Here is a 26,955-nt window from a genome sequence, read left to right on the forward strand (position 1 = left end):
TGCACACACACGTATGCGCATGCACACAAAAACTTCCATGCACACAGATTTCTTTAAGTCTAATTTAGTGGTTTCTCCGCTTCGCAGCACTGGTAACTAGGTGCCTTGAGGAGCCACACATGCTTCTTCCTTAACAAACCTGAACTAAACACAGTATGGAGAGAAACCCAGCACAGAAAGCAATGTTCCCACTTCCCCATGGCAAGGCAAGGACCTGCAATCAGGCTCACAGTGATGTCAACAGCAACGGGAACACAGGCAGAGACCCCACTGTCCAGTCAGCAGGGGTGGGAGGTCAAGCTGGTACAGCAGCTGACAATGTTCTGTCCTTGGCCAAACTCTAGCCACGGTCCTCAGAGCCCTTTTCACCACTTCCTGTCTGCTCCGGCTGACATCTGAAGAGAGGACTCCTATCTCCCAGTCTCTGTGGGAAGGCGGGAGCCTCACTTCGATGATCACTAGCCGGCAAACCAAGGTAGATTTCACAGGGACCAACCCTCCTTCATGCTTTTTGTAATTCTTCGCCTCTTCATTCTGTGCTTCTAAAGACTCCAGGCTAAGTTGGTAGGAGGGGAAATGGCCTGGCTTCAGGGAAGAGACTTCCCGTCTTCGGGAGAAGATGACCTGCCATTCTCATCCCCTCTCCATCTCGCCTCTCTGCTGAAAACTGTTTTCATCGCTCAATACAATTCTCCGCCCTCACCATCTTCAATCATCAACCATGACCTCATTCTTCTTGGATGCTAGACTAGAGCTTGGGACCCACTGAATGTGGGTACTAGAAAGGCTGTCACACTGGCCCTTTGCCCCTGATGGTGGAAGGCAGCTGCCCCACACTACAGGGTCAGGAGCTGACTGAACTACTAACAAACCTCCGTCCACTGGGCTGTGGACGATGGAACCGAAAGAGCTAATTAGCACATTGACACCCCCTCTGGAGATCTGGGGTTTGGGCACCCTTGCCTGGGTACCACCATGTTCCTCTCCTGGCAACACGCCTGGTCTGGCCATGGGCTCTGCACGCAGCTTTCTCCTGTGTCTTCAGAGTGGCCAGCTGGATCCTGTACTCATTTTGCTCACATGCTTCCTCCCACAAGGGGTTGAGCACAGCAGGCCGAGTAGATGAGGTGCCCCTGCTGGGAGTCCAGCAAAGGGGCAGAGAATAATCCTGCATCACCTTTCACAACCCTCTGTGATGTGTCCCCATGTAAAGATGAAGAAAGTGAGGACCAGAAAGGTCAAGGTTTTGTCCAGACTTGATGGCTCCTGACAGCCCAGTAGGACCGTGGCTGCATCTAGGGGTCCTTCTCTACCTCCTGCCTCAGAGAACCCAAGCTTGGGTTCAGGAACTCTTAGGGGCAGCAGCAGTGACAGTAGAGCAGGATGACAAGCGCCCCAGTTTTTTGTGGCTCCAGCCCTCACCCCTGCATGTTTGCAGGGCACTGAGGAACCCAGGGTCCCTTCCCCTGGTTGGCCTTTGATGGGTTCTTCTAGCAGGTTTCATTCGGCAAGAAAAGCACATGCTAGTGAACAGCACAGCAGGCTAAGAGAGAATGCATCACTATCCCCAGGGTGTGTCATCACCCTGCCAGCCTGCAACTGATTAAAGCACAAATACAGCCAACAGGACACCGTTCTAAGAATGTCCACTTACAATCACAAACATTTCCAGACCACTTCCCGCCCAAACACACTCCCTAGGTCCCTTGTGGAGGCAGCTCTTGTCCCCTTTGCTTCTCCGCTGTTATGAGTGACGCGATGGCAATCAGCACTTCTCTTTCTAAACTCAGGAACTCCAAGACTCACTGAGGGTATCTGCAAACTGGGAAACCTGCTTCGATGGACACGGTGCTTCTTACCTGGGAGGACAGGCAGATACTTTGCAAGGCACCACCCCTGTGACAGGTCGGGTCTTCGGATTGCAGAAGGACATGTTTACTTGAAACTTCAGATCTCTGTAGCAGCCCTCTCTCACAGTCATCTGTCCTGTAGGAAAGGAAGAAATGTAGAATAAAGACTCACGTGCATGCCCCACAATAAAAGGCAGGTGAAGAGCTAATAAAATCTCTTTTAAAAAGTCTTAGCCATATTTACATGTCTCTGTGTTTATGACCAACTGGCCAACTATTAATATTCCACTTTTCTCACCTGTCTTCGTAAGTCGTCATTAGCAAATTTCATTCATTCTAAGATGCACGTATTGTCCCTCCATAGTTTGATTTTAACATCTTTAAAGTCAACGTTTGTTTTGCGATTGATGTCCTCATGCGTGTGATGAGATTTGCTGGTTTGTTTTCTACTCTTTCCGTAGTTTATTAAATATACCTGCTTCCCGTTTCCATTTGAGATGACAACAAGAAACGGTAACACGTCAGCAGGAAACACAGACAACAAAAGGACAAGCCCTTTGTCACCAGAGAATTCACAGAGCTCAGTGTGAAAGGCCAACGTTCACAGTCATGACTCAGGCGTTGAGTAGAAGGAAGCCAACGGAAATGGAAGCGTACTTGATTCTCAGCCTTCACCTATTCAAGACTTTGTGAACTTCTCTGTATTTGTTCAACATTTCAATTAAGTAAGGGACCAGGAGTGGTCAGTTCACCAGGACAGAAAATAGAGTGGGGGTTGCAGGGTCCTGAGGAGGGGGAATTAGGAACTAACGTCTAGTGGACACGGAGTTTCCACTTGAGAAGATGAAAACGTTCTGGAGACGATGGTGACGTTGGTTGTACATCAATGCGAATGTACCTCACAATACTGAAATGTACATTCAAAAACGGCAAAAGTGGCAAATTTCACATATATTTTGCCACAATAAAAAAGAGACTCTAACTAAAAGACACTTTGAGGAACGATATTAAAGAGTGAATGCAGGGCCAGGCGTGGGGGCTTACACCTGTAATCCCAGCACTATGAGAGGCTGAGGCATGTGAATCGCTTGAGTCCACGAGTTTGAGACCAGTCTGAGCAATATGGCAAAACCCCGTCTCTACAAAAAATACAGAGACTAGCCAGGCATGGCGGTATGCACCTGTAGTCCCAGGTACTCGGGAGGCTGAGGGGAGGATCGCTGGAGCCTGGAAGGCAGCAGTTGCAGTGAGCCAAGATGGCACTTAGCTGCACTCCAGCCTGGATGACCAAGGGAGACCCTGTCTCGAAAAAGTTAGGGAGTAGGGGAAAAAATAAATAGAACTGAACTGGTGTTGACTTAAAATTAACACAAAATATATTTAGATCTAAAAATGATTTTATCGCTGCACTTGGAAAGACGGACGAAGGAGTCCTACAGGTTGGATGGAACTCCCGTTCTCATTCCTCTGCAGCCCAAGCTGTGTACAACTCAGACAGACTCCGATAACTCAGAGTTTGCTCATAAGGTGATACAACAGATTGTCTCAGAGGAGCAAAGGAGCGGGTTGTACACACCAGGCACAAAAATCTCTAATTCTAGTTCCACGGAAGTCAAAACCCTACTGGCTTAAGGAAAATTGAAAGTCTCTAAAATACACATTGAAAACAAGTTTGACATTTTGGCGTTGCTTAGTCAAAAGGAATAAGGCCATTCAGAAAGGAAACTTGTACTCCATACAGTATCCATTTTCCTAAGTGTAAAGAGGAGGGCAGCTCCCCTAAGTTCCAAAGCAGGGAGCCCCTGTAGGAACTCATAGCTCCAAGCCGCAAACCACCCATTTCCTTTAGCCTTTTGAGCACTGATGAAGCAGAAAGAGAGGTTACGCGGGACCCTCGCAGTTCTGTAAAATCAATCGTCTCTCTGCTAACCTGGCAGAATTATATATTTAACCCAGAAGGTAACTGGTTTTTACACGGTGCCCCCTTCAGGTGAATTTTGCAATTATTTCTTTGATTTTAGTGATCTCTGATCAGGAATAGGTTATTTAAAAATGACATTGAGGCTGGACGCAGTGGCTCATGCCTGTAATCCCAGCACTTTGGGAGTCTGAGACGGGCAGATCACAAGGTCAGGAGTTCAAGACCAGTTTGACCAATAAGGTGATATCCTGTCTCTACTAAAAATACAAAACTTAGCTGGGCATGGTGGTGCATGCCTATAATCCCAGCTACTCAGGAGGCTGAGGCAGGAGAATTGCCTGAACCTGGGAGGTGGAGGTTGCAATGAGCCAAGATGGTGCTACTGAATTCCAGCCTGGGTTCAGAATGAGACTTTGTCTCAAAAAAAAAAAAAAATGATTTTGATACACACTTACACACTCTAGAAATGTAAGAAAATTATTTAAACATATTGAACCTCTTGAAGAAGATTGTTTCTATGAAAGAACAAGATTTAAACCACTATAAACTAACAGCAAGAAGGCCAACGTGGCATTCATTGAAGACGGACCTCAATCCCATGGGGCAATGGAAAGGCAGCACTGGTAAGTTTGCAGCTTCAACCTCTGTTCTAAAAGATCAATTTAGAAAAATTGAAGATGGATTTGGGATTGGTCTTTGAGTGCCTAACATCCCCCCAGGCAGGTGGAGTGGCCTTTGAAAGGGGGCGAGACAGTGGGGCTAGAGAAATGCTAAAAGAATATAAAAACAGGCAGGGCATGGTGGCTCAAGCCTGTAATCCCAGAACTTTGGGAGGCTGAGGCGGGTGAATCATGAGGTCAAGAGATCGAGACCATCCATGGTCAACATGGTAAAACCCCGTCTCTACTAAAAATACAAAAAATTAGCTGGGCGTGGTGGCGCGTGCCTGTAATCTCAGCTACTCAGGAGGCTGAGGCAGGACAATTGCCTGAACCCAGCAGGCGGAGGTTGTGGTGAGCCGAGATCGCGCCATTGCACTCCAGCCTGGGTAACAAGAGCGAAACTCCGTCTCAAAAAAAAAAAAGAAACAGAAAAAGAAAAGAGAAACTTGGGATTCCAATTCACTACACCGGAAGGAAACTTGAAGCCGAAAGCTGAGTCATGAAGAAAGCACGCTTCCTTTTGTTCCTAACAAGAAAGCTGCAGATACAAGGTTAAACACCCCTCGAGGGTAGCTACCCATGACCACCTTATCACGTCCAGTGCCAATTTACTGAGTGAGATGCACACTCAGTTGACAATTTCCTGCCTGTTCCTTTTCCCTTGCCACCTGTGGATCCAGTAATGGGACCATGCCCTTACTCTTTCCCCTCCTGTCTGCTTCTCCCCTTTAAATATCGAAGCACTCAAATTAAATCATCTTTGGAGAAAGGCACAGGCCACAGACTGTTTCTGAGATTCTGTATTCCTTTTTCCTGGCATATCCTTAACCTTGGCAAAATAAACTTCTAAATTGATCGAGACCTGTCTCAGATACTCTTTACAGTAAACAGGGTGGACTTCTAGAATTATGCTGCTCAGCTGCCTGAACCTCGATTCAGCAGATGTGTTGTTGTGCTGGAGACAGAGCAGAAGCAGAATCTGCAGAAGCCTGGGTGGGCACAGGATCCCGCTTCATCAGTGGTGCTGGACAAGGCTCAGTTGCGGCTCAGGTGGGACTCAGGGGGCCAGAGACATGCGCAGGTGTGTACAGGACCACAGAGGCTGTGCATGATGACCCAAATGGCTGCACAGTGAAATTCACTGCAAAAGGAAGTGATGTCCAGAAACTCATTGATGTCAGTGTCCCTGAGATAGTAATAAACCAGCTCTGTGAACCATCATGTCGCACCCAGCACAGACATGGGTACCGAGGGGTGGGCAATGATATGCCCCAAATCCCTTGTAGTCGAGGCCTCACAGCAGCTCCTGCTCTCAGGAGGGAGGAGCAGCACTGTTCTGGATCAGCTTCTGTTTTCCAGCAAATGAATGTCTTTTTTAAAATGGCATTTCCTTTAAAAATAAACATACACATGTACACATTCCTGCCACTTCAACACCCCCCCCCTCCGGACAGGTGGAGTGGCCTTTGAAAGGGGGCAAGACAATGGGGTGAGAGAAATGCTAAAAGAAAATAAAAACTTGGGATTCCAATTCATTACATTGAAAGGGAAATTTAAGCTGAAAACTTGAGTCATGCAAAAAGCACCTTTCATTTAGTTCCTAACAAGAAAGTTGCAGATACAAGGTTAAACACCTCCTGCACAGATTCAAAGCCCATCTTTCTGTTTTTAAGCTCTGGACTTCCTAGTCTTGCTCTTCTAACCTGCGATGCTGGGACCGTGCCCTGCAACCTTTCCTTTGTCCTCTGACTCCCCGGGGCAGCCCACCTGCTGCTCTCTCCATCCTGAGTGCTGTCCTCTACAGCCGTGCCTTTGGGCTTACCCAGTGGGTTTCTTCTCATCCCTTTCAATCAGACCAGACACACCAGCTTCTCTTGATTCCTTGGCTCACTGGTTCTCAGTCACTGGTTCTCAAGCTTCAGTGTGTATCAGAGCACCCTGGAAGGGCTTGTTCATTGAAACATGGAGTGCCGGGCTCTACTTCTAGATTTCAGCTGCAGCAGGTCTGTGGTTGGGTCTTAGAATTTCCACTTCTAACAAAGGCTTAGTTGTTACTGCTCTTGCTAGACCAAGGACTACACTTTGAGAAGTGTTAAGTCAGCTCTGGGCAAACTTAGAAGCCACCACTGATTCCTGTTTCGGTTTACCCAGGTGTGAGGAGTGCACACAGCTCCTAAGATCCCCGGATCTCTGGAGTACGGAACTTTCAGTTCCCACTCCCCCACCTCACCAACCTTCAGAGAGGGGAGAGAGATTGGTAGTTGATAAACATATCCACAGGGTGGGGGTGGCACATCTCAACTCCATGGCGACAAAAGCCCCTGTGCTTGGGACTGTTGGAGACCTCAAGACCTATGCAACTCTTCATCATTTATAACCCATGATCGGAAACCCATGATAGGAAATCAAGTGGCTCCTTGAGTTTTCTGAGCCATTTTAGCAGATCAGCAAACCCGAAAGGGAAAGCCTGTGGGAACCCCTGACTTCGTAGGCAAGTTGTGGTGATCCATGAGACCCAAGACTGGAAACTCACATCGAGGGGAGGAAAGTCTTGGGGAACTGAGCTCTTACCCCTCTAGGGTTTGAAGCTAATTCCAGGTAGTCAGCATCAGAACTGAACTGAATTGTAGGACACTAAGCTAGCAGCATCTAGAGAATTGGAGAACTGGTTGTTAGTGTGGAAAAACCCCACCTATTTGGCGTCAGAAGTGCTGTGAGTAAAAACAGTTCATGTCAGGCTAGCTCAGCTTTATGCTCATCTGTTCTGGAAAAATGATAGCAGTAACACCTTTCCCTCTCAAAGCCTCCCAGTTGTTTGCATTAGACCCCACTTTGCATCCCAGTAATTCATTACATGGTGACTGTGATTATAAGGCTCTGTTAACATTTATGTGGCATTCATCGGAACAGATTTCTCAGGGGCAGAGTGCATTTCTTATTCATCGTTATAATTTCAGTAGCGTGCATGGATTAGTTTGTCACTTCACTTAGTTTTTGAGCCACTGGGCAATTCTGTTACATTCATTAACTTCTAAGCTCGGACAAGTTAGTAGAGTATTAGCTAATACTTAGCCCCCACAAGCATCATCAAAATAAGGATATATTCTTTGCTTTACATATTACTTAAGGGCAAACTGGGGCACAATTTCGATGACTGACACATGTATCAATGTTGAGATGTAATTTGAAGATGCTTTATGAACTCACTTTCCACCTGCTAACTAGGACTGAGAGACTATAAAATTAAAAAAAGAAACAAATGTTCGTTTAAAATTGTTTTGCAGAAAATCCTATAGACTTCCTTAAGTGTAATAGTTATGTTGACCCAATTTAAATAGGAAATATAGAGAATAACCACACAATTTTCCTAAAACTGTTAGAAATCTAATGAATACAAATGCAAGTTAAACTGTTCCTCTCTTTACACTTATTTTCAGGTTCAAAGTCCATTTTAACCAAACTTTCATGGCTTTTTTAGGAGGTGTGATTTTATAAACAATGGCTTCAGTTTGGTTTCCTGTTTTGAAATTGGAAACATGTGAAATTCAAATCTTCTGTTCAAGTCTGAACAAAGAATTATGACTTTATGATCACTGATGCTTCTCATCAAGGTACAGTCTCTCGATGACTAAGCAAGTAAGAAATTTGTTTTGCTTTGAAGTAAACGCAGCAGTTGGCTTTATTAATATACTTTCTTTCTTTCTTACTGGAGACATTTGCTTGGCTTCACCCTTAAGCTGCCTCAGTGTGGGCCATGTCCCAGGTCCAAGTCATAGAGCTTTTACCTGCTAATTGCATAACAGGGAAGCCTGGATCTAGTTAGTCATGTGATAATTTAGTAGCCACATAGTAAAAAAATATACAAAACTCAATGAAAAGCACTGCGTTTGTCCAATGTATGTGCAAGTCTTGCCTCCGCCAGTTAATTTTTAGCTGTGACCTTAGAAATCTTTTGTTTTCCTTGATGACATGTTACTATCATTTTAGGCAACAACATGCCTTGTTATGTAGCACAGCAGTGCATGTTGCAAGACTTTCAGCATCCCTAGATCCTACCCATTAAATGTCAGTAGCATCCCTCTCCCAATTACAATGACAACTAAAATACTGCCACACGGTTCCAAATGCACCTTATGAGAGACAGCAGACTCTTCAGTTGAGAACACTGACAGATGACAAGCACATAAGATAAGTATATAATTAGGAAACAAGAGAGGAATGTATAGTGTCCCTTTGAAAGTTTTAGCAATTAATAGAAATAGAGAAGTTAGCAGGTTATAAAAAATTTACTTAAGAAAATAATGATGAAAATGCTAAAAAAGATAATCTGCGGAATGTAGCTAAAGCAGTATTCAGAGGACAATTCATGGCCTTAAATACTTATGTCAATAAAGGAGTAAGAATGAAAATAAGTAAACTAAATATTTTAATTAGGATGTTACAAATAAAGAATAGCCCAAGAAAGCAGAAAGAGAAATTTGATATGAAAACAGAAGTCAATATATTAGAAACAGAAGTCAATATACTGAATATAATAATGTACAACTTTGCATACCTTCTTCCACACTCTCCTCCGTATCACAAGAAAAGCAGGAGTACATTTTCTAACTCTCTTGTCTGTGAGGCTTTTAGCTAGATCCCACCAGTCAGAGGCATTCGCATGAGATTTGGAAGGTGGGAGTGTGAAGCCACATGCTCCCATCTCTGGAAGCAGTGGATGTAAGGATGGGCTTTGGCAGACGCAAAGGTCTGTGGTCATCTTTGGGCATTTTCTAGGAATCATTGGCTCCATTGCTGGATTATCTGTAATCATCACGTGTGATCTCTAAAATTTTCTACAACTTTCTGGCTTTTCAAAAGCCAGAGTATCTCTGAGAGCTACAGATGTCTGGCCTTTACTCCTTCAATCTTTCTATTTTATAAACAAACAATCCTCTGTATTAAATAACTTACTGCTTGAAATACACAGAATGGTTTCTATTTTCTTGATGAAACTGTCACTGATATGTTGGACTTCATGAAGTAAATAAGTAGTAAGCACAAATGAGCAAGATAAGAAATGAGAATAAGAAAATATTTACATATAGAAAAAATGAAAATAATCTAATGGTTTAGTCTTTTCAAATATATAAAAATTAAGTTTTAAATTTTACATTTAAAAAGATGGTGTTCTTAATTAGAAAAACTACCTCCAGAAGGGATAAACAATCTAAGTAGTCTAATTACCATACATAATAATATAAAAATTTAACCAAGATTTAAATCCTTCAAAAACAATAGAAACAAATTCTTCAAATACATTTTACCAAATGTTAGGAGATAGATAACACCAAAGCTATTAAAGTTTTCCAGAGCATAAAAAATAGGAAAGGTTTCCAACACTTATGGAAATGAATGTCTCATATTTTACCACATAAAAGAAAACTACAGCTCAATAATACTTAGGAGTATTAATGTGAAAAATGCTAAATAAGCTAAGAGAAGAAGGATCAAGTACATATTAGAAAGAAATACATCACCAGATAATGATTCATAGCAGGAATGCAAGGATGGTTCAATGTTAAGAACAGATGTTAATATATTTCACCATTTAATGGATTAAGGGACAAACACAAACTCCATCATAAATGTAATAAAGTTCAGCATGTCATAAATTTAGCCTCCATTTTTGATAAAAACATTAATAAAACATGACAGATGGATATTTACTCACATCAATATATCTGCATATTTGTACGAGTTTGTGTGTTTATGTGTGTATATCTGTATCTACACATATAAATATAGGTACTTGAATGTTTATTTAAACCTAGAAGCTAGCATTATGGTAAACACTTGAACTATTTCCATTAAGGTCAGAAATAAAGAAAGAATTTTAACTAATATTAGTTAAAGTTATTTTGGAAACACTGGCTAACACAATTTGACAAAATAAAAAGAATATAAGGAGTATGAAAATTATGACAAGAGGAAAGCTGATGTGGTATGATTATGTATCTAGGAAGCTCAAGAGAATAGGTTTTAAGATGGTCTGTTAACTGATTATTGGGAGTGGGAAAAAAAAGACTAGAAACGGGGAGAGCAAGATGAATAATCAGTGATTCCTGGGTAACTTGAAAAAAATCAAGCCTGGATGTAAAAAGACCAGAGACGACTTTGAGGTAACTGAGAAATTGACCCCTGTTGCCACGACAGTATGAATTTACCACAGTGGGGAAAACCAAGCAGAGGTGTCCTTCAGGCCACTGTAGGTGTGGGACTGACAAGGGAACAGAGATGGACGCAGAGATTTGCATGAAAGGACACAAGCCCCTTCCTGGTCAGTGATGATCGGGAAAAGCATTCAATGAGCTATCACTCTAAGGGAGAATACAAAGAAAGGAGGCCACTGATCTTGTTAGACAAGAATTCATGAAAATAAACAGGTCTTGGAAATCCAGAGGAAAGAAGTTTCAAGGGAGGAGTGGCCAGATGTTGAAGGCTGCAGGGAGGCCAGGGAGGAGTGGCCAGATGTTGAAGGCTGCAGGGAGGCCAGGGAGGAGGGGCCAGATGTTGAAGGCTGCAGGGAGGCCAGGGAGGAGTGGCCAGATGTTGAAGGCTGCAGGGAGGCCAGGGAAGAGGGGCTGAGAAAGAGCCTGTGGATGTGGTGACCGGGTGGGGTCTGGACTGGAGGGTCTTTGAAGATGTGGATTGCAGGGATGAAACTGAGGCACTGGGGAAGAGTCGGTGGTCTCTGGGTGGGAATGCAAGCAGATTGCACTGATAAGCTTGTGGAAGAAAAATAAATCTGGGGACCTCAAAATTACTAAGCTAAAGGGAAAAGTCAAGCTGGGAACTGCTTGGGCAAAGGCAAACCTGACTCCTCTTCTGTTCAAAACCATCCCTCTGAGGCTCATGTGAGACAAACACATACCTGATTGCTTTCCCACTCCTATTGTTTATGTAAAAATACAGAAACACTGAGCCAGACTAAATTATGTCCTCAGTGGAAGGCTGATCAAGGACTGACAAGAATACAACCTTTTGTCTATATTCTACTTCTAACCTGGGAGTCCCCACTTTGAGTTGTTCAGCCTTACCGGACTGAATGAATGTACATCTTACACATATTAATTGATATCTCATGTCTCCCTAAAAATGTATAAAAGTAAACTGTGCCCCTCGACCACGTTGGGCATATGTCTCAGGAGTTCCTGAGGCTGTGTCACGAAAGTGTCCTTAACCTTGGCAAAATAAACTTTCTAAATTGACCGAGACCTGTCTCAGATATTTTGCATTCACAAGCTTCATACTGAAAAGCAAAAGAAGGAAGAGAAGGAGTAGAAGAATGAAGAGTTTAAGATTAAGGAGGCCCAACCACATTTAAGAAAAAGGAACGGTTGGTAAGGAGAGGGAAGAATGACACTGAATGAAAAAAAGGTACATTTGATGATAAGAAATGTGGATAATGGGATGAAGAGCACCAGTGGAGAATTTCATTTAGAAAGGAGGAGAAGCATCTCCTCTGGGGCAAAAAGACATGACAAGATGAATAACAGAGGACCCTTGAGCGAGGGCCGTGGGGCAAGCTGATGCTTACATGTGGCACAGCCTTTCCTGCATAGGAGGATGGAAACTGCCTGCTGTATACGCAGAGACCCAGGCTGATGGAGACAAAAACATGTGGAACCAATTTCAGCATACTTCATAGTGGGTTTGGCTTTCAATTTGCTTGTGAGGGTAAAGTGTTGACTTTAATCTACAAAGATCAGTAGGATTTGGGATTCTGTTAACAGAAATTGTTTTCCTCTTTTTACAAAATTACCATGATTAAAGTCATGTTGGGGGGTGGGTCTGCTAACGATCCTCAGGCTTGCATCCTGGGAGTTCTCCAGGGAAGCCCTTGTCTTCAGTTTTCACCCCCACCCACTGAGACATCACCACTCACCTTCCAAGGTCATAAAGGCAATTTCCAATCCCTGAAAGGCAATCTTCTGATTGTCACTTTAAAATTAACTGCTGCATTCAGTGGAGTTATTATTTTCTTTTAAAATGCAATTCCCCCCCCCCCACAGCAATCATTTTCTTATTGTAATTCTAAATGCCAGGGATTCCAGAAATCTCTCTGGGGGCTCCCTGGAGTATAAGACAGCGACTAATGAGTGTCCTTTGCGTGCAATGTGTTTGGAGATAAGTCCCTGGTGAAAACACAATGGAAAGCAACTTCCACGGGCATCGTAGACACTGGGACATGGTATTAAAAGCATGGAGCCGGGCGCGGGGGCTCACGCCTGTAATCCCAGCACTTTGGGAGGCCGAGGCAGGTGGATCACGAGGTCAAGAGATCGAGACCATCCTGGCCAACGAGGTGAAACCCCGTCTCTACTAAAAATAAAAAAATTTGCTGGGCACGGTGGTGCGTGCCTGTAATCCCAGCTACTCGGGAGGCTGAGGCAGGAGAATTGCTTGAATCCAGAAGGCGGAGGTTGTGGTGAGCTGTGATGGCGCCATTGCACTCCAGTCTGGGTAACATCAGCGAAACTCCGTCTCAAAAAAAAAAAAAAAAAAGCATGGACTACTTGGCCCCATACCCAGGGCTTTTGATTCAGCAGGTCCGGGCTGGCAGCCCAAGAATCTGCATTTCTTAGGAGTTCGCAAGTGCTGCTGCTGCTGGCCTGGGGTCCTACCATGCAGACAGCATCTCAGTTACTCTTCCACAAGATTTCCCATGCAGCGATCTTACCCTGGCAGGCATCCAGGTTCATGAAAGTGAATCAGAATCTTTATAACTCCATCTCATTTCAGTCTCTGTGCCATAGAAAACGAAAAATCTACGTGTGTGTCACACACACACATATTTGTGGTCAGGGTTTTCCCAAGAGAAAAGGTTTTAGACTTTTAGAAACCACCCCCATTTGAAACACTCTCCATAAAAGTGAAGCCACTATTTGTAATTTCTAAGGAACTTTCCTTAGAGTACAGAAGTATTATTTGTTCATAGTATGTTGAAAGTTGGAATAACACTTAGATATATTAATAATTGCTCAAGAATGTGACCTGCCACATTAGAAGTGGGCTGTTCATGCACATAACTAAGGAGAAACTCTCTGCAAATAGAGGACACAGATGACATAGTGACATAGAAAAAGCCGATTGCTAGGCCCGTCCTGAAGGAAGGTATGCATTTGCAGAGCTGTGCATGGAGGGAGACAGATGGATGCACTAAGACGCTTACGGTAGCATCTTTCAAGGAGGGGTGTCTCAGGAATGATTTGTGTTCTCTACTTTCTATTTATTTGTGACATTTATTTATTAATGAAAAACATGCCCCAAAACTAGCAAATTTCAGCCTTTATGAAGGTGGATATCCTGTCTTGCTGACACCTTAGGCAGGCTTGGCTCAAGGACACTGGGAAAGGGGCCCCCGACGGATCCAAACATTCTTATCTGCCTGCACTCTCTCTGTCCACAGCTGCTCTGGCCTCTCCTTTCCCTGACTGCCCTGAGGGCTCTTCATTCAAAGGCCTAAAGGGGTGAATGGAGGGAGGAAGGAGCCAGGGGCTAAAGGAAAGCTGACACTTGGTTTTACTTTTGATCCATCTTATATATTGAGTGACACAGACCATAGAACATCAAACTGGAAAGACCTTAGAGGCCCCTTTAAAACACACATCTGTGCCTGCCCAGGAGTACGTGCGCGCGCGCACACACACACACACACGCACACACACACGCACACACACACACGCACGCACACGCACACACACACGCACACACACTCACGCACGCACACACTCACACACACACGCACACACGCACACACACTCGCACACACACGACACGCACACACACACTCACACACGCACGCACACACACACGCATGCACTCACACGCACGCACACACACGCACTCACACACACGCACGCACACACACGCGCACACACACACGCGCGCGCACACACACACTCACGCACGCACACACACGCGCACACACGCACACACGCGCGCACACACACGCACACACACGCACACACGCACGCACGCACACACACGCACACGCACACACACACGCACACACTCACACACACGCACACGCACGCACACACACACACGCACGCACACGACAGGGTGGTGAACCAGTTTAAGTACGTTCCTCAGCAGAAGGCAGAGTGGAAGTCAGTCCCAAACAGCACCCTGTCTACCACGAGGGTCCTGCTACTGGGCTGGGCCCGGGCCCCAACACTTACACCTAAACTCTCAGGTATCACATGGCAGTCACATGGTTGGATTATTAAAGAGTAGGTTTGAGTTATGATTTAAGAAACTATTTTTCATGGTTAATCCAGCGCTATGGGGAATCACGTGAGATCAGAAGGTCTTTGCTTAGCTAGAGAACCTGAAAATCTGAGGTCATCTGCTGCCCAGGGACATTCAGACTTCTTCCATATCTCTGATTTTGTCCCTTATTTTCTGCGTGGCTCCTAACGGACTAGTTCCCCTGTAGGTTTTCTCCCCTAATCCACTCTCAAACTGGCTTTTCTGTTGTCTATTTGATACAAACAGGAGGCAGGGACATACTGGCTAGAAGAGGGCAGGGTCTGTGGCAAGGGCTCCACCCTCAAGCCTGGACCCACAGCCCTAAGTGAGAACTATCGGTGTTGTCCTGCCCGAATGTTGCCTTTAGGCTCACCTAGCCCCCTGTCCTGTGCCCATAAGAACCCCAAACCGAGGCAAAGGAAGAGGAGGCGAAGGTGGAGGGAGAGGGAGGAGGAGGAGGAGGCCCTGTGGCGGCCTTCACCGCCGCCAACGGGGCTGACCTTGTAGCTCCCAATGGAGTTTGATGTCGTGAAACCTCCACCGAGCTCTGCCCCTGCGAGAAGAGGCACCTCCATCACCGAGTGCGCCGTCGCCGGGCTCACGGGAGCGGCCCTTAGCGACCCCGCCCGGGCCCCCTCAGCTTACAAAACACTGCACAGCAAAATAATGATGTGCTAGACTGCTAACCCGAGCATCCAGCTTCCACAATGCCTGTGCAGGCAGCTCAATGGACAGAATTTCTGTCCTGTCCAATCTGCTATAATGAATTTGATGAGAATGTGCACAAACGCATCAGTTTAGCTTGTTCACACACTGTTTGCAAGACCTGCCTGAATAAACTTCATCGAAAAGCTTGTCCTTTTGACCAGACTGCCATCAACACAGATACTGAGGTACTTCCTGCCAACTTCGCACTTCTCCAGTTAGTTGGAGCCCAGGTACCAGATCATCAATTAAGTTAAGTAATCCAGGTGAGAATAAACACTATGAGGTTGCAAAGAAATGTGTTGAGGACTTGGCACTCTACTTAAAACCACTAAGTGGAGGTAAAGGTGTAGCTACTTTGAACCAGAGTGCACTGAGCCGTCCATGCAAAGGAAACTGGTGACACTTGTAAACTGTCAACTGGTGGAGGAAGAAGGTCGTGTAAGAGCCATGCGAGCAGCTCGTTCACTTGGAGAAAGAACTGTAACAGAACTGATATTACAGCACCAGTATCCTCAGCAATTGTCTGCCAATCCATGGGCCGCCGCTGTCAGGGCTTGAGGATGCCAGTTTTTAGGGCCAGGTAAGGTAGGTTACTATCTTACGTTTTTTATTAGCTATTGGGGCTTGAGGATGACAATGTCTGGAGCTCGGTAAGAATCCTGAGACTCAACTCATCTTTATATGTACAAATCTTGACATAATTAAGATAAATTGGTTTAAAAAAAAAAAAAAGAACCCCAAACCTCAGACTCAGTGGACACATGCACACAGAAGATAGAAGCGTCTGAACATCGAGAGGAGAAGTAGCTGCATGTCAGAGACTATGGTTGGAGAGGAGCACAGTCAGGGATGTTCAGAGACAAGCTTGGCTGTGGACAGCCAGATTCCAGGGGAATATTATCTTCCCACTCCATCCCCTTTCCAGTTCCTCTTCCTGCTGAGAGTCACTTCCACCACTCAGTAAAGTCCTCCACATTCACCACTCTTCAATTTGTTCCTGTGACCTGATTATTCCTGGGCCCCGGACAAGAACTAGGGTACCAAGAGGGCAGACTATCAAAGGCTGTTACCTGATTCTTCACTGAGCTGGTTAATAATAGTTAGTAGTCTGCAAATGTTGAAAGAGCACTGATTGTAACGAAGGCCCTCTGGGGCTCCAGGGGGTGTGGATGGCATCCTTCCTGGATGGCAGAGCTAAGAGAGCATTGTAACACATTTGGATGCTGCTGTGGGGCCCCGCACAAAGTCTGCTGCTGCCATAGAGGAGCTACCAGCAAATTCCAGCACTCGCCACACTGGTTCCTACACCCATCTGCTCATGCGCTCCCTCTTGTAAGGGATTGAGCACGGTGGCCAAGTAAACAAGTCACCCCTTCCCGGGTCTCATGCGGGGGGTCAAGGGCATTCTCCCACCTCATGTTCAGAACTGTGCCAATCCATTATCCAGTCATAAGACATTTATTTCCTACATGACTGCATCGCATGTAGGAAAAACTGTTAAGAGCTAAAAATTAAGCAAAAGAAACTACACTCCAGTTCTCGCATACTATGTCTGTTTTCAAAGGGTTTTTCTTGGATCCTTAATCAGAGACTTTTGAGACAATACACACATAATTTGCTTGCTGAAGATCTTGGATTAGTCTACTTAGATCTAAAGTATTAAGTTCTCATATTTGACATCAGCCATCCTGGTCCTCTGGCCTTCAGACTTTAGGACTCATGGCCATCACCTTCAGGCCCAGGCTGGAAGTCACCTCTCTGGTTATCCTGATTCTCTAGCTTGCATACAGTGAATTGGGAGACTTCACGGCCTCTGTAAGCCAATCTCTCCCAATCAATCTCTTTTTCTCTACATAAATAAATAGATGAGTAGAGAGACAGGTATCTCCTTCTGACTGTTTCTTTAGAGGACCCTAATATACCAACCCATAGAAACAGTAGTAGACATAAAAGTGAATTTATATGTCTATTCCATTGACTAATTTCAAATGTCCGAATATTCTGAGAACATAAAAATATGTACAGACAGCCATATGTTCTACCGCACTGAGGTTTTCCAAGGTCTATTATTGTACCAGATTTGGGATTATTATGTTTTCAGATGTATCTCACATGATGGAATGGAGTCTCCTTGGCTGTTTAGCTCAGGTATTACTTCTCTGGACACTTAGGGAGACTCCAGTGTAATTTCTCTGACTAATGGCATGTCCGGGAAGTAAGTTCTCAGCAGTACATAGAATCAGTTAACTTTTTCAGAAAGAAAAAATATCACAGAATTCATGGGAATGCCAGAATCAGGTAGGCCAATTTTGTAAGTGATCTATATTAATGGATAAGAGAGGAGAAGGGCATAAGCTTCAAAAGATAATTTAAGAGGCTCAGAGAGAACAATCCATTAGCTGCGGAAAGGCAGACCCTGGCCACGGGGTGGTGAGTTTGATGAGCAATGTGCTTAGGCACTGCTTTCATTTTTTACAGAAACCAGCTCCGGCCAGGTCTTTGGAAACCACTTAAAAAATCATCACGTTTGCCAGACTGTCTAGAAGAAGAGTCTTAAGTCTGGAAGAGGAGGATTTCATCAAAGAATTGCTGAGTTTTCCAAAATTTGAACTATAGAATGAATTCCAGCTGTTGCCAAAAGTTTTATTCTTCTTTTGTAAAGAAAAAGAAAAACCAATTCCGTAAGCAAACCTCCATGGAAAGCCAGATGATATTCCGCAAACGAACGCATGCGCTCTCAAAAGAAGCATGCATTATTTCTATCACGCGTGCTAGATGTATTATTGACGCCTCATGCGTGAACATTACAGGACCTTGAACTCAGCTTGAGGGAACTGGTATATTCCTGGATGCTGTCCAGATTCTGAGTGGTTCCCAGTGTATTTAAGTGACAGCTTGGCCTGGCAGGATTGCTGTAGTCACATGTTATCGCAACATTTACTAGAATGGAGGCTGAGGCACCTTCACGAGTCTTACCAGAGGCAGATTCCCTGCTTCACAGGGAACTGGCTTCACTAGCCTATTTCCCTATTTCCCTGACAGCCTTGACCTGTCAGTGGCAGAGGGACACGCAGCCCATCTGGATATGGGCAGTAATTGCCCATTTTTAAGGCTCCAAGTTTGCAGACTTCAAGTCCTGTGGGCACAAGTGAATCGCACAGCAAGAGTGGAGAAGAACAGGCCATGGCCACAGAGTGGGAAGGTGGGAGGGACCCCAGCATCCCTGATGAGCGGTGCCTTGCTAGAACTGCAGAGACTCTGGGAACGAGACGGAATTCCAGCTTTTTAGGGAAGATATGGGCTTGTTTCGCTCTGGACCTCTGTGCACACTTGAAGAAATGGGCCTGTGTGACATCACGCTGCCCAGGACCCTGAGGCATACAGCCCACTCTCTGGGAGACAAACCTCTGTTTTTCTCTCTGCTTTTTTGGGAAGAAAGGAGTTGGGGTGGGTAATCTATTTTGCAATTTACAGGGACTTGGATAAAGAACAGGAGACATTTTTAGTAGATCAGCTCAAAGGTGACCCAAGGCAGGGAAAAAGAAACCAGAATCATTTCAACTTGAACTCTGGGACTCAACCCTTTCGGTGAAGTTTAAAAGAGAAAGGGACACAGCCACTAGGATTCAGAACACTCTAGCACACAAGGTGAGGATAGGGAAGATGTAATTTTAAGGAGTCCCTGTGGAAAAGGTCTGAAGATTCTAGCCTATCAGATGAGCAAGAGCAACCAAAACCCACTGCTGCTCTTTAAAGGCATCTCAGAGATGGACCTCAGAGGAAGACGGGCGTCCCAGCTGCAGCTGAGCTGAGACTCTTCCTGTGAACAGGCCTGGCAATCTCTCTGAACTCTCACAGTTCTGGGAACACAACACAGGCTGCCGTCTTCCATTGTTACACGTGGGCATATGGGTACCTCCTTGCTCCAGATTGCAAATGATTTTGAGGACAGGGCCAAGTATGTATTATCTTGACTTACAAACTTAGAACTCAGCATAGTGGCTCCCACATTTAAGAAAAAATTGCCGAAGTACTCGATTCACTGGTTAAGATGCACGAATGTACAATACCTCAACTCGCTATGACATGGAAGAGGCACTAACTGGTTTTCATGTAAAGCGACATCTACTTAAGCATCTCATTGCTCAATTCAGATAGAGAAGAAATCAAGCAAACCTCTCTTGCATTTCCCCAGGTGGCTTAAAGATGTTTAAGGTTCATATCCAAACATGCAAGCCTTTGCTGACTGAACAAGTACATGAATGAATGAATCAATGGCTGGCTGGCTTCGTATCAACAAAGAAGGGCAAGTTTGCAAGGGATTGCCATTTTTCCAAACTTCATCCCTAAAGGAATTAATCCTTAAGCCCCAGATGTATTTTAGATGGTGAAGAGAATAATATTGAAAAACTGTAAGAGAGGATGGTTTACAAGCCAGCTGTAAGATTTGTTTGAGAAATTTTAATTGTGAATTAGACGAATATTTTCATTTGAATAAAAATGCCTCATCCCCAGATATTACAGGATGCATGTTGGACGATTTAAGACATATGTCAAATTTCAATAAGTACTTTGATTTGGAAATTCATCAGAGGTTGAAGATTAGTGATTTGGAATACATTGGGCCAAATGAGTTGTAGGTACTGACTTTAAAAGATGACAGCATGTATAATTTTGAGAAAAGACTGATGTTTCTACAAGGTAAACAAAAGTCTAGTGAAGTCATTACCACATCAAAAAGTCTCCGTCCCAGACAGCCACAATGGGATAAGCTATCTCCGGGCAATATTCTTGGCATGTCGTCTCCTAGTTGAGTTTTATGCCCCATTAGCAATGCCCCCGATGCTCACTGAGTGTCCAGTTAGGGCCCGATGAAGTAAGGAACATTGAAATTAAAAAAATGCAATTATGTCATGAAGGAGAGAGAAGAAAGAAACAGAAGCTGTCAAAAAGGGAGGTGGAAGGCATGACCGGGCTGTGTGGAAACCTTACTTCCTGCAGAGAGATGGACCCATTGCAGGAGATAAGGAAATGAGATCTCTTTAAATCAAAAAGAATTATCCATCCTCTTTTGACGCCAGGTAACGTTTCTGGAATGAAGCAAGAGGTGGGGGAAAGTTTCCAGCTGTCTTCCTCCCATTCATTAATTCCACAACTCCCTTTGTAGACCCTTAAATTTTCAAAAAGAGAGCTAAGAAAAAGATGATTTAAAAGTTTCAAATCCAGAGCATCGGGAAGTCTATGTAACTAGAAGTCTTAAAAAATATATAAAATATGCAGATAAGATAAAAATGGCATTTATACTCCCCCCCCTTTTATTTTTTTAAGAATCAGATCAAGAATTTTCAGGTGATACATTAACCTAATCCTCTAAGAAATGAGAACAATAATCAAAGGTTATTATATCACGCTCATTGGGAAAGTTAGTTATTCTCTCACAAAATGGAAAAACTGAGGAGACTCATTGTGGGTTTTCATCCTCCAGTATCAATCATCCAAGCAATTAAAATACGCTGTTGTCAGATAACACGGAATTTAAATAATTTTTTGAAATGTAGAAGGCTCCAACAGGATATAACGAAAGAAGCATTTAATAAACTTAAAGTAATTGAGGTTTTAGTTCTAAAGGATCTGTGTCATCAGATATCATCAACTCCTGAAACTCCTCAGTAAGGCGGAGACAGTAAATTCTAAGAAACTGCTTAATCAAAACCACCACTTACAAATGAGTAATGAAGTTTTTAGAAATAAAAGCCCTTACCTCAAAGTCAGTCGCTGTGATTAACGTTCAGTGAACAACTATGTTACTTAAGATTATCGGGGGAAATTTGACAAGTCCACCAAACACAGATCAAAGGAAAACTGAATAGTGCAACTGAGCGAGGTCAGCCTTCACCCTGGATGACCATGAAATGTAAGAGCCGCCCACATGTGAGGGCGCCTCCTCACTGCTGACATTTCAATCTTATGTTCGTTGGACTGCAGCTCCCATCGCCAGGCAGAAGCTGTATTATGACAGGAAGACAGGAAGTCGAAGAGTATGTTGTGCTTCCCTGGCAGAATCATCTTTGTTAAGGAGTGTCAACAGCAATGTGCTCAGTTGCAGTTTGGCTGTGGTGGGGTGGCATAAGGACGGAGCCGGTAAACCCATTTGAACCAAGTTACCTGCCACCTCTGAGATGATAATAATGATTGCTTTATGATATTTATAAAATCTTTAAGCCTTACATACATAAAAGGCTGATTCAAAATTTCTAAGGAACGTGGCCTGCTGAAGCCAAGGCTTGAATCTGATGTAGCTGCCTCGAATCTGTGGTCTTTCTACCCTTAACCTGTCAAAGGTTTTGACAAGATAATATATGTGAAAGCACACAGTAGGTGCTCAATACATGGCAACAATGTGTTTCTTCGTTCATCTTGCTTGTATAGAAAGTAACTCTGGGGATACCAGGGAAGGAAAGAGAGAGAATAAGAGAGTGAGGCTGTGGGTTTAAGCATCTACGAAAACAGAGGAGGATCGACTATAACTCAGCCTTGCTGGATAACTATTTGCAAATGTTCCCTTTCCTAATTATCTACACATGGCCAGTGACAGGGTGCCCTGATTAGGTGCTGAGTCTTCTGTCCTATGAAGAGGTCAGGTTTTTACCAGGAAGACTGCAGAGCATTATCCTACAGAAGACAGGAAAGTACAGGCATCCTGCACTCCATCCAGCTGTTGAATTGAGAATTCATGTTTTCCATCTATTTCCCATTGAAATTGAAGACAAACAACACTCACTGACTCTCTGATGCAGCTCTTTAGAAAAGCGATTAGGGAATGGATTTGGGGTTGATTTACCCCAGAAACTCTCACTTATTTGGTAGGGATAGTTAGGTGCAGTAGTCATCCATTCAGTGTTTCAGGATACTGAGACGAATAACTTGGTAGCAGCTGAGAAAGCTAAGAGTTCCTCTGAATGCTTGATGCTCAAAGGAAAGGCACCAGTGAACCTTCCTGGTGGAATGAAAAAGAATCATTGACCCGTCATTCTTTACAGACGTTTCCATGGAATTCATTATACATTTTTCACAAAATGAAAAGGAACAAGAAAGAGTTCCAAAATTCATACTTTCCTTACACAAATATAAAGCTTTGTGATTCCATTATTATCCTAATCAATTACCACGTATTTGAAGATGCTAAGTAGGAGAGGTAAAGTCAAGTGCATTCAACATGATCCAAGAAACATGGGTGTGGTTACAAAATCAGAGGAAAAGGGAAGGAACATACGTGTGGTGAGACGTGATTTTCCCGTGTCACACAGAGAGAGCATACAAGGTGGTTCTGTTATGCTATTTTCTTTTATTTTTTTGAGACGGAGTTTCGCTCTCGTTACCCAGGCTGGAGTGCAATGGCATGATCTCGGCTCACCACAGCCTCCGCCTCCTGGGTTCAGGCAATTCTCCTGCCTCAGCCTCCTGAGTAGCTGGGATTACAGGCACGCGCCACCATGCCCAGCTAATTTTTTGTATTTTTAGTAGAGATGGGGTTTCACCATGTTGACCAGGATGGTCTCGATCCCTTGACCTCGTGATCCACCTGCCTCGGCCTCCCAAAGAGCTGGAATTACAGGCTTGAGCCACCGCGCCCGGCCTACACTATTTTCTAAATAAAGTGAACTGGTGGCTGAGGTGGGCCATATCACTAGTGTGAGATTTCACGTATTTCTCTCTGGTCACTCCTAGAACAACGTGCTTGCTATCCTTCTGTGCAGAAGGTAGCTGTGATTTTCCTCAGACAGGGTCTCACTCAGAGTCCTTAGCTTTGCTAGCACCCATAGCACCCATAATTTAACTATTTCATCCTTAGTTCATACAGGGAAGAATGAACATACGTCAAGCACTTAGTGCTTCTAGGACTATTTAAGCTTTTTTGGTTCATCTTTCAGTTTTCCTTTAGTTTCTTCATCTTATTTATTTAGAGCAACTGTTGAGAACACACAAATTTATTTATTTATTTTTTTATTCATTCGTTACCTTCTTACTTGATGCCATTTCTCATTTGGCAATCACTTTTCTTTACTTAAATATAATATTATCTAAATTAACTTCTTAGTTATTAAAACCTGGATTGCTCAAAGCTGAAATCCACTTGGCCAGATAGAAACTTGTCTACTTGATAAATAACAGATAGAATTTATTATGTTGTTTTAAACTTGCAAATATTTGCTCACCACTGTTTATATCAGACAGTCAGTACATGTGCAGTTCTTTTGGACATGTTTTTTCTTGATGTTTTCTTTGCAACTTTCAAAATATTCTTTCATTTTCTGGGCAAATCTGACTATATAACTGGATGGCAAAGCTCTTTCCAGGAAATGTTTTGAATGAGATTAGTTGGATTAAAAAACCCACTCTAGGTCAGTGCATTTTCCATGAGAGTTTCTGTTTCTCACTATCAACATGGTGTATTTCATAATTACAGTGATTTTCACTTGACTAATCTCAATTAACAAAATTATCTTTTAAAATACCTTAATTAGATAAAAAGCAGGACCCAAAGCACCCACTGACTTCCTCAGAGTCACACACTGAAGTAGATAAACTGGAGAAGCCAGCTCAAGCTTACAAGTGACACTCCCCACCTTGGGAATGTCAGCACTCCTCACCTTGGGAATGTCACTGCTACCAGCTGGGAGAAGCCCTGGGCTACTCATTAGGACTCAAGAAGGGCAGGTGCAGAGCACCCCATGGCCCAAGGCTGACAGGAGCAGCATGGGAGGAACCTCCAAGAACAGCACTGGTAGGGACCTACCCCCTCCGCAGGACACGGAGCACTCAGAGCGCACGATGGCCCAGGTGTAGGTGGGCTGGGCAGGGGGCTGCTTCTCGGCCCCCAGGCGAGGCATGGAGTATTCCCAGGCAATGCCTGGGTTCCTTCCCTGAAACAGGAGCTACAAAATAAGAAAGGGGAAAAAGAAAACAAATTAATGCAAAACCAGCCAATACATGCTGACGTGGCTTAGACTACTTAAAACAACAACCAAGCAACAAGAAGTCTGTCATGATGAGAAACTAAATTCAGACTATCATCCAAATTTACATATAATTTCTGAACCGGAATAGCCCTCCCATCTAGAGTCAGGCTCATCTAAAAAACCGTCTAGACTTTCCGCCCTTCTCCTTACAGTTAGTGTATGCCTGCATGCAAAACTTCAAACACCTCTGCAACTTGGAAAGAGCAGTTTCAGATTACCATTTTTATTGATACATAACAGAGACACATATTTGGGGGGTACATGTAATAACGTGATACATCCTAAGAAAAGCACTTGGTTATCTCCCTTGGTGTTTCTTTGGGATCCCCTACAAATTCCCGGCATCTGAGCAAATCAGAACGGGACACCTGCAAACACTGTCACGCTTCCTGCTGAGTTCTAATAACTCAGGACCCTTCAACAGCTATAGACAGGATTCATGATTGACCGAAGCTGAGTTAGAGTACGTTTTACTGGGAGAGATGAAGGGGACTTTTGCCTACTGGCAGATACCCATCAAGTCCAGGGGAAAAGGTATTTTATTAGGAAAAAGATCACTCAGTCATAGTTTAGGGCATGGAACCGGGTTTGGACTCCACATTTCCTAGCTTGAAAGCCAATCATGAGGACCAGCCACCATTTCTCTCATAAGTGTATTAGATCCTTCAATTCTGGTTAGAAGACTTTTCTGGAAAACTCACCATAACCTGTTGACATAAATCCCATACCAGCACCTGAGAGTCTTGGCATCCTGACATGATGCCCATGTAGACAAACAGACTCACCCTCCCCTAAGCACCCTGGCCCCATGCTCCACCCTCTGCCTGATGACGCAGCTCCAGTCTCAGTGGTGCTGATGCTGCGGGACAGTACAAGCCCAGAACAGGGGGTTGCTCTGCAAGGCCATTGAGACGATCTCCAGCCCTTACATTCCGAGCCTTTGCAACTCTTCTTCCATTGAGAACAGTTTCCTAACAAGCCTCACTTATTTTCAACCCAGAGGCATCTCTCTTTCTCTCTGATTGTTAAAGCTAAAAGCCTCAGATGGCGGGAGACATGATCAAGAAAAGAATTCAAAATAAATATGTTTAGGAAGGGGTAGGATGAAAGCGTTGAGAGGCAGGACAGGAGATGGAAGTAGAACCTGTGGAGACGCAGCAGCTGCTCCACCTACACCACACCTGACAGCCTGGGTAAGCATCTCCCAGGAAGACACAAGAGGATGGGATGGGGCAGCCAGTCCCAGGGAACAGGTGGGGGCATCCAGGTGGCTCTACCTCCATAGCAAGGTGTAGATTGATCGGGCAACTTTTGAATCAAGCAGTTTTTTCAACTGTTCACAGAAACATAACAAGGTGGGGAGTTAGAGCATCCACTACCCAACACTGCCACCTGCACAGTTGCATGGGATAGGTGGTGGTGTCAGAATCCGACTATATTTGTGAGCCTCTGTATTCATGAGTAAACAGAACGGTTTGGTTTGGGAGGTGACCCACCCACTGGACACTCGGTCGATGTGACTGCAGAGCTGTGGCCAGCCAATATCAATGCTATGACACAGGTCATCACACAGTGAGGGGCTTCGCCTCTTAGTTCTCTTCTCCTATTGCCACAGGACACAGCAGAAATGCGGATCCCACCCTAGACAGAGGTGAAGTCACAATCGACCTCCCTCCCCCAAGAGTGGCCACTTCTCACAGCTGTCGAGCTTACAGAACAGAAGACTTTTGCAAACATCTCCTGCTAAAACCCCTAAATGGGAAGGCAGGTGAGCACTTAAATACAAACGTAATCATACACCAAAAAGTGAATGACGATAAAAAAGGGCTGCTGCCCCATGCAGCCTATGGATGGATCACTCTTTTCTATAACTGTTTTTTTTTTAATAACTATTTATATTCTTGTGTATTCTTAAAATTATGCCAACAGCCATGAATTTACACAAACACCAGAACACCCCCAAAATCCAAGCCCCAAATCCAAGAGGCTGGACTTTACCTCCACAATCAGTGTTTCGTTGGTTGGTCCCGCAGCGATTAAGTTCTCAGGCTCGTTGTAGGACCGTCTGTAGTCGAAAGTAGTGCCTGAAAACTTGTACCGGCCGGGCCAGTCCACAGTCCAGTGTCCATTCAGGTAGTACCTTCTGAGAGCATTGCACACAGAAATGTAGGAGGTAGATACGTTCATTTCATAGATGCGAATACTCCGGGCTCCAGAAGGAATGGTGACCATGTGGTAATACTCTAGATAAAGAAAATGGCGAAGATACAGCTTTTCATTCCAAAAAGCCGAGGCGAACTCTCTAAGCAACCCCAGTCCTCAGAACATAAAACCTGACTATCCACATTTGGAACTGGGGGAAGATGTGTGCTGGTGATCAGTCACCTTAGAAGTATACCTGACTGCTTTTTGTTAGTTGGAGCAGAGCTCCTGTGATGTTCAGTCTTCGCAAGAACAATCTTAATTCAAATAACCTAGCTACCACATCCAGTCAAAGC

General features: G+C 44.2%; 1 protein-coding gene and 1 pseudogene across 2 annotated transcripts in view; one reads left to right on the top strand and one right to left on the bottom strand.

The window, feature by feature from the left end:
• Nucleotides 1-26,955, bottom strand: part of ADAMTS16 (ADAM metallopeptidase with thrombospondin type 1 motif 16) — a 182,825-nt gene that overhangs the window by 51,569 nt on the left and 104,301 nt on the right. For both annotated transcript variants that reach the window (XM_035291797.3, XM_017970002.4), the window contains 3 exons: nt 26,456-26,700; nt 24,235-24,373; nt 1,860-1,986 (listed from right to left, as the gene is read on the bottom strand). In XM_035291797.3, coding sequence (XP_035147688.3) covers nt 1,860-1,986; nt 24,235-24,373; nt 26,456-26,700 — 511 coding nt within the window. The remainder of the gene's footprint in view (nt 1-1,859; nt 1,987-24,234; nt 24,374-26,455; nt 26,701-26,955) is intronic.
• LOC100388163 (roquin-2 pseudogene) lies at nt 15,324-16,091 on the top strand (annotated as a pseudogene).

This window comes from Callithrix jacchus, chromosome 2 (genome assembly GCF_049354715.1).
Source record: "Callithrix jacchus isolate 240 chromosome 2, calJac240_pri, whole genome shotgun sequence".
Taxonomy (NCBI): Eukaryota; Metazoa; Chordata; class Mammalia; order Primates; family Cebidae; genus Callithrix; species Callithrix jacchus.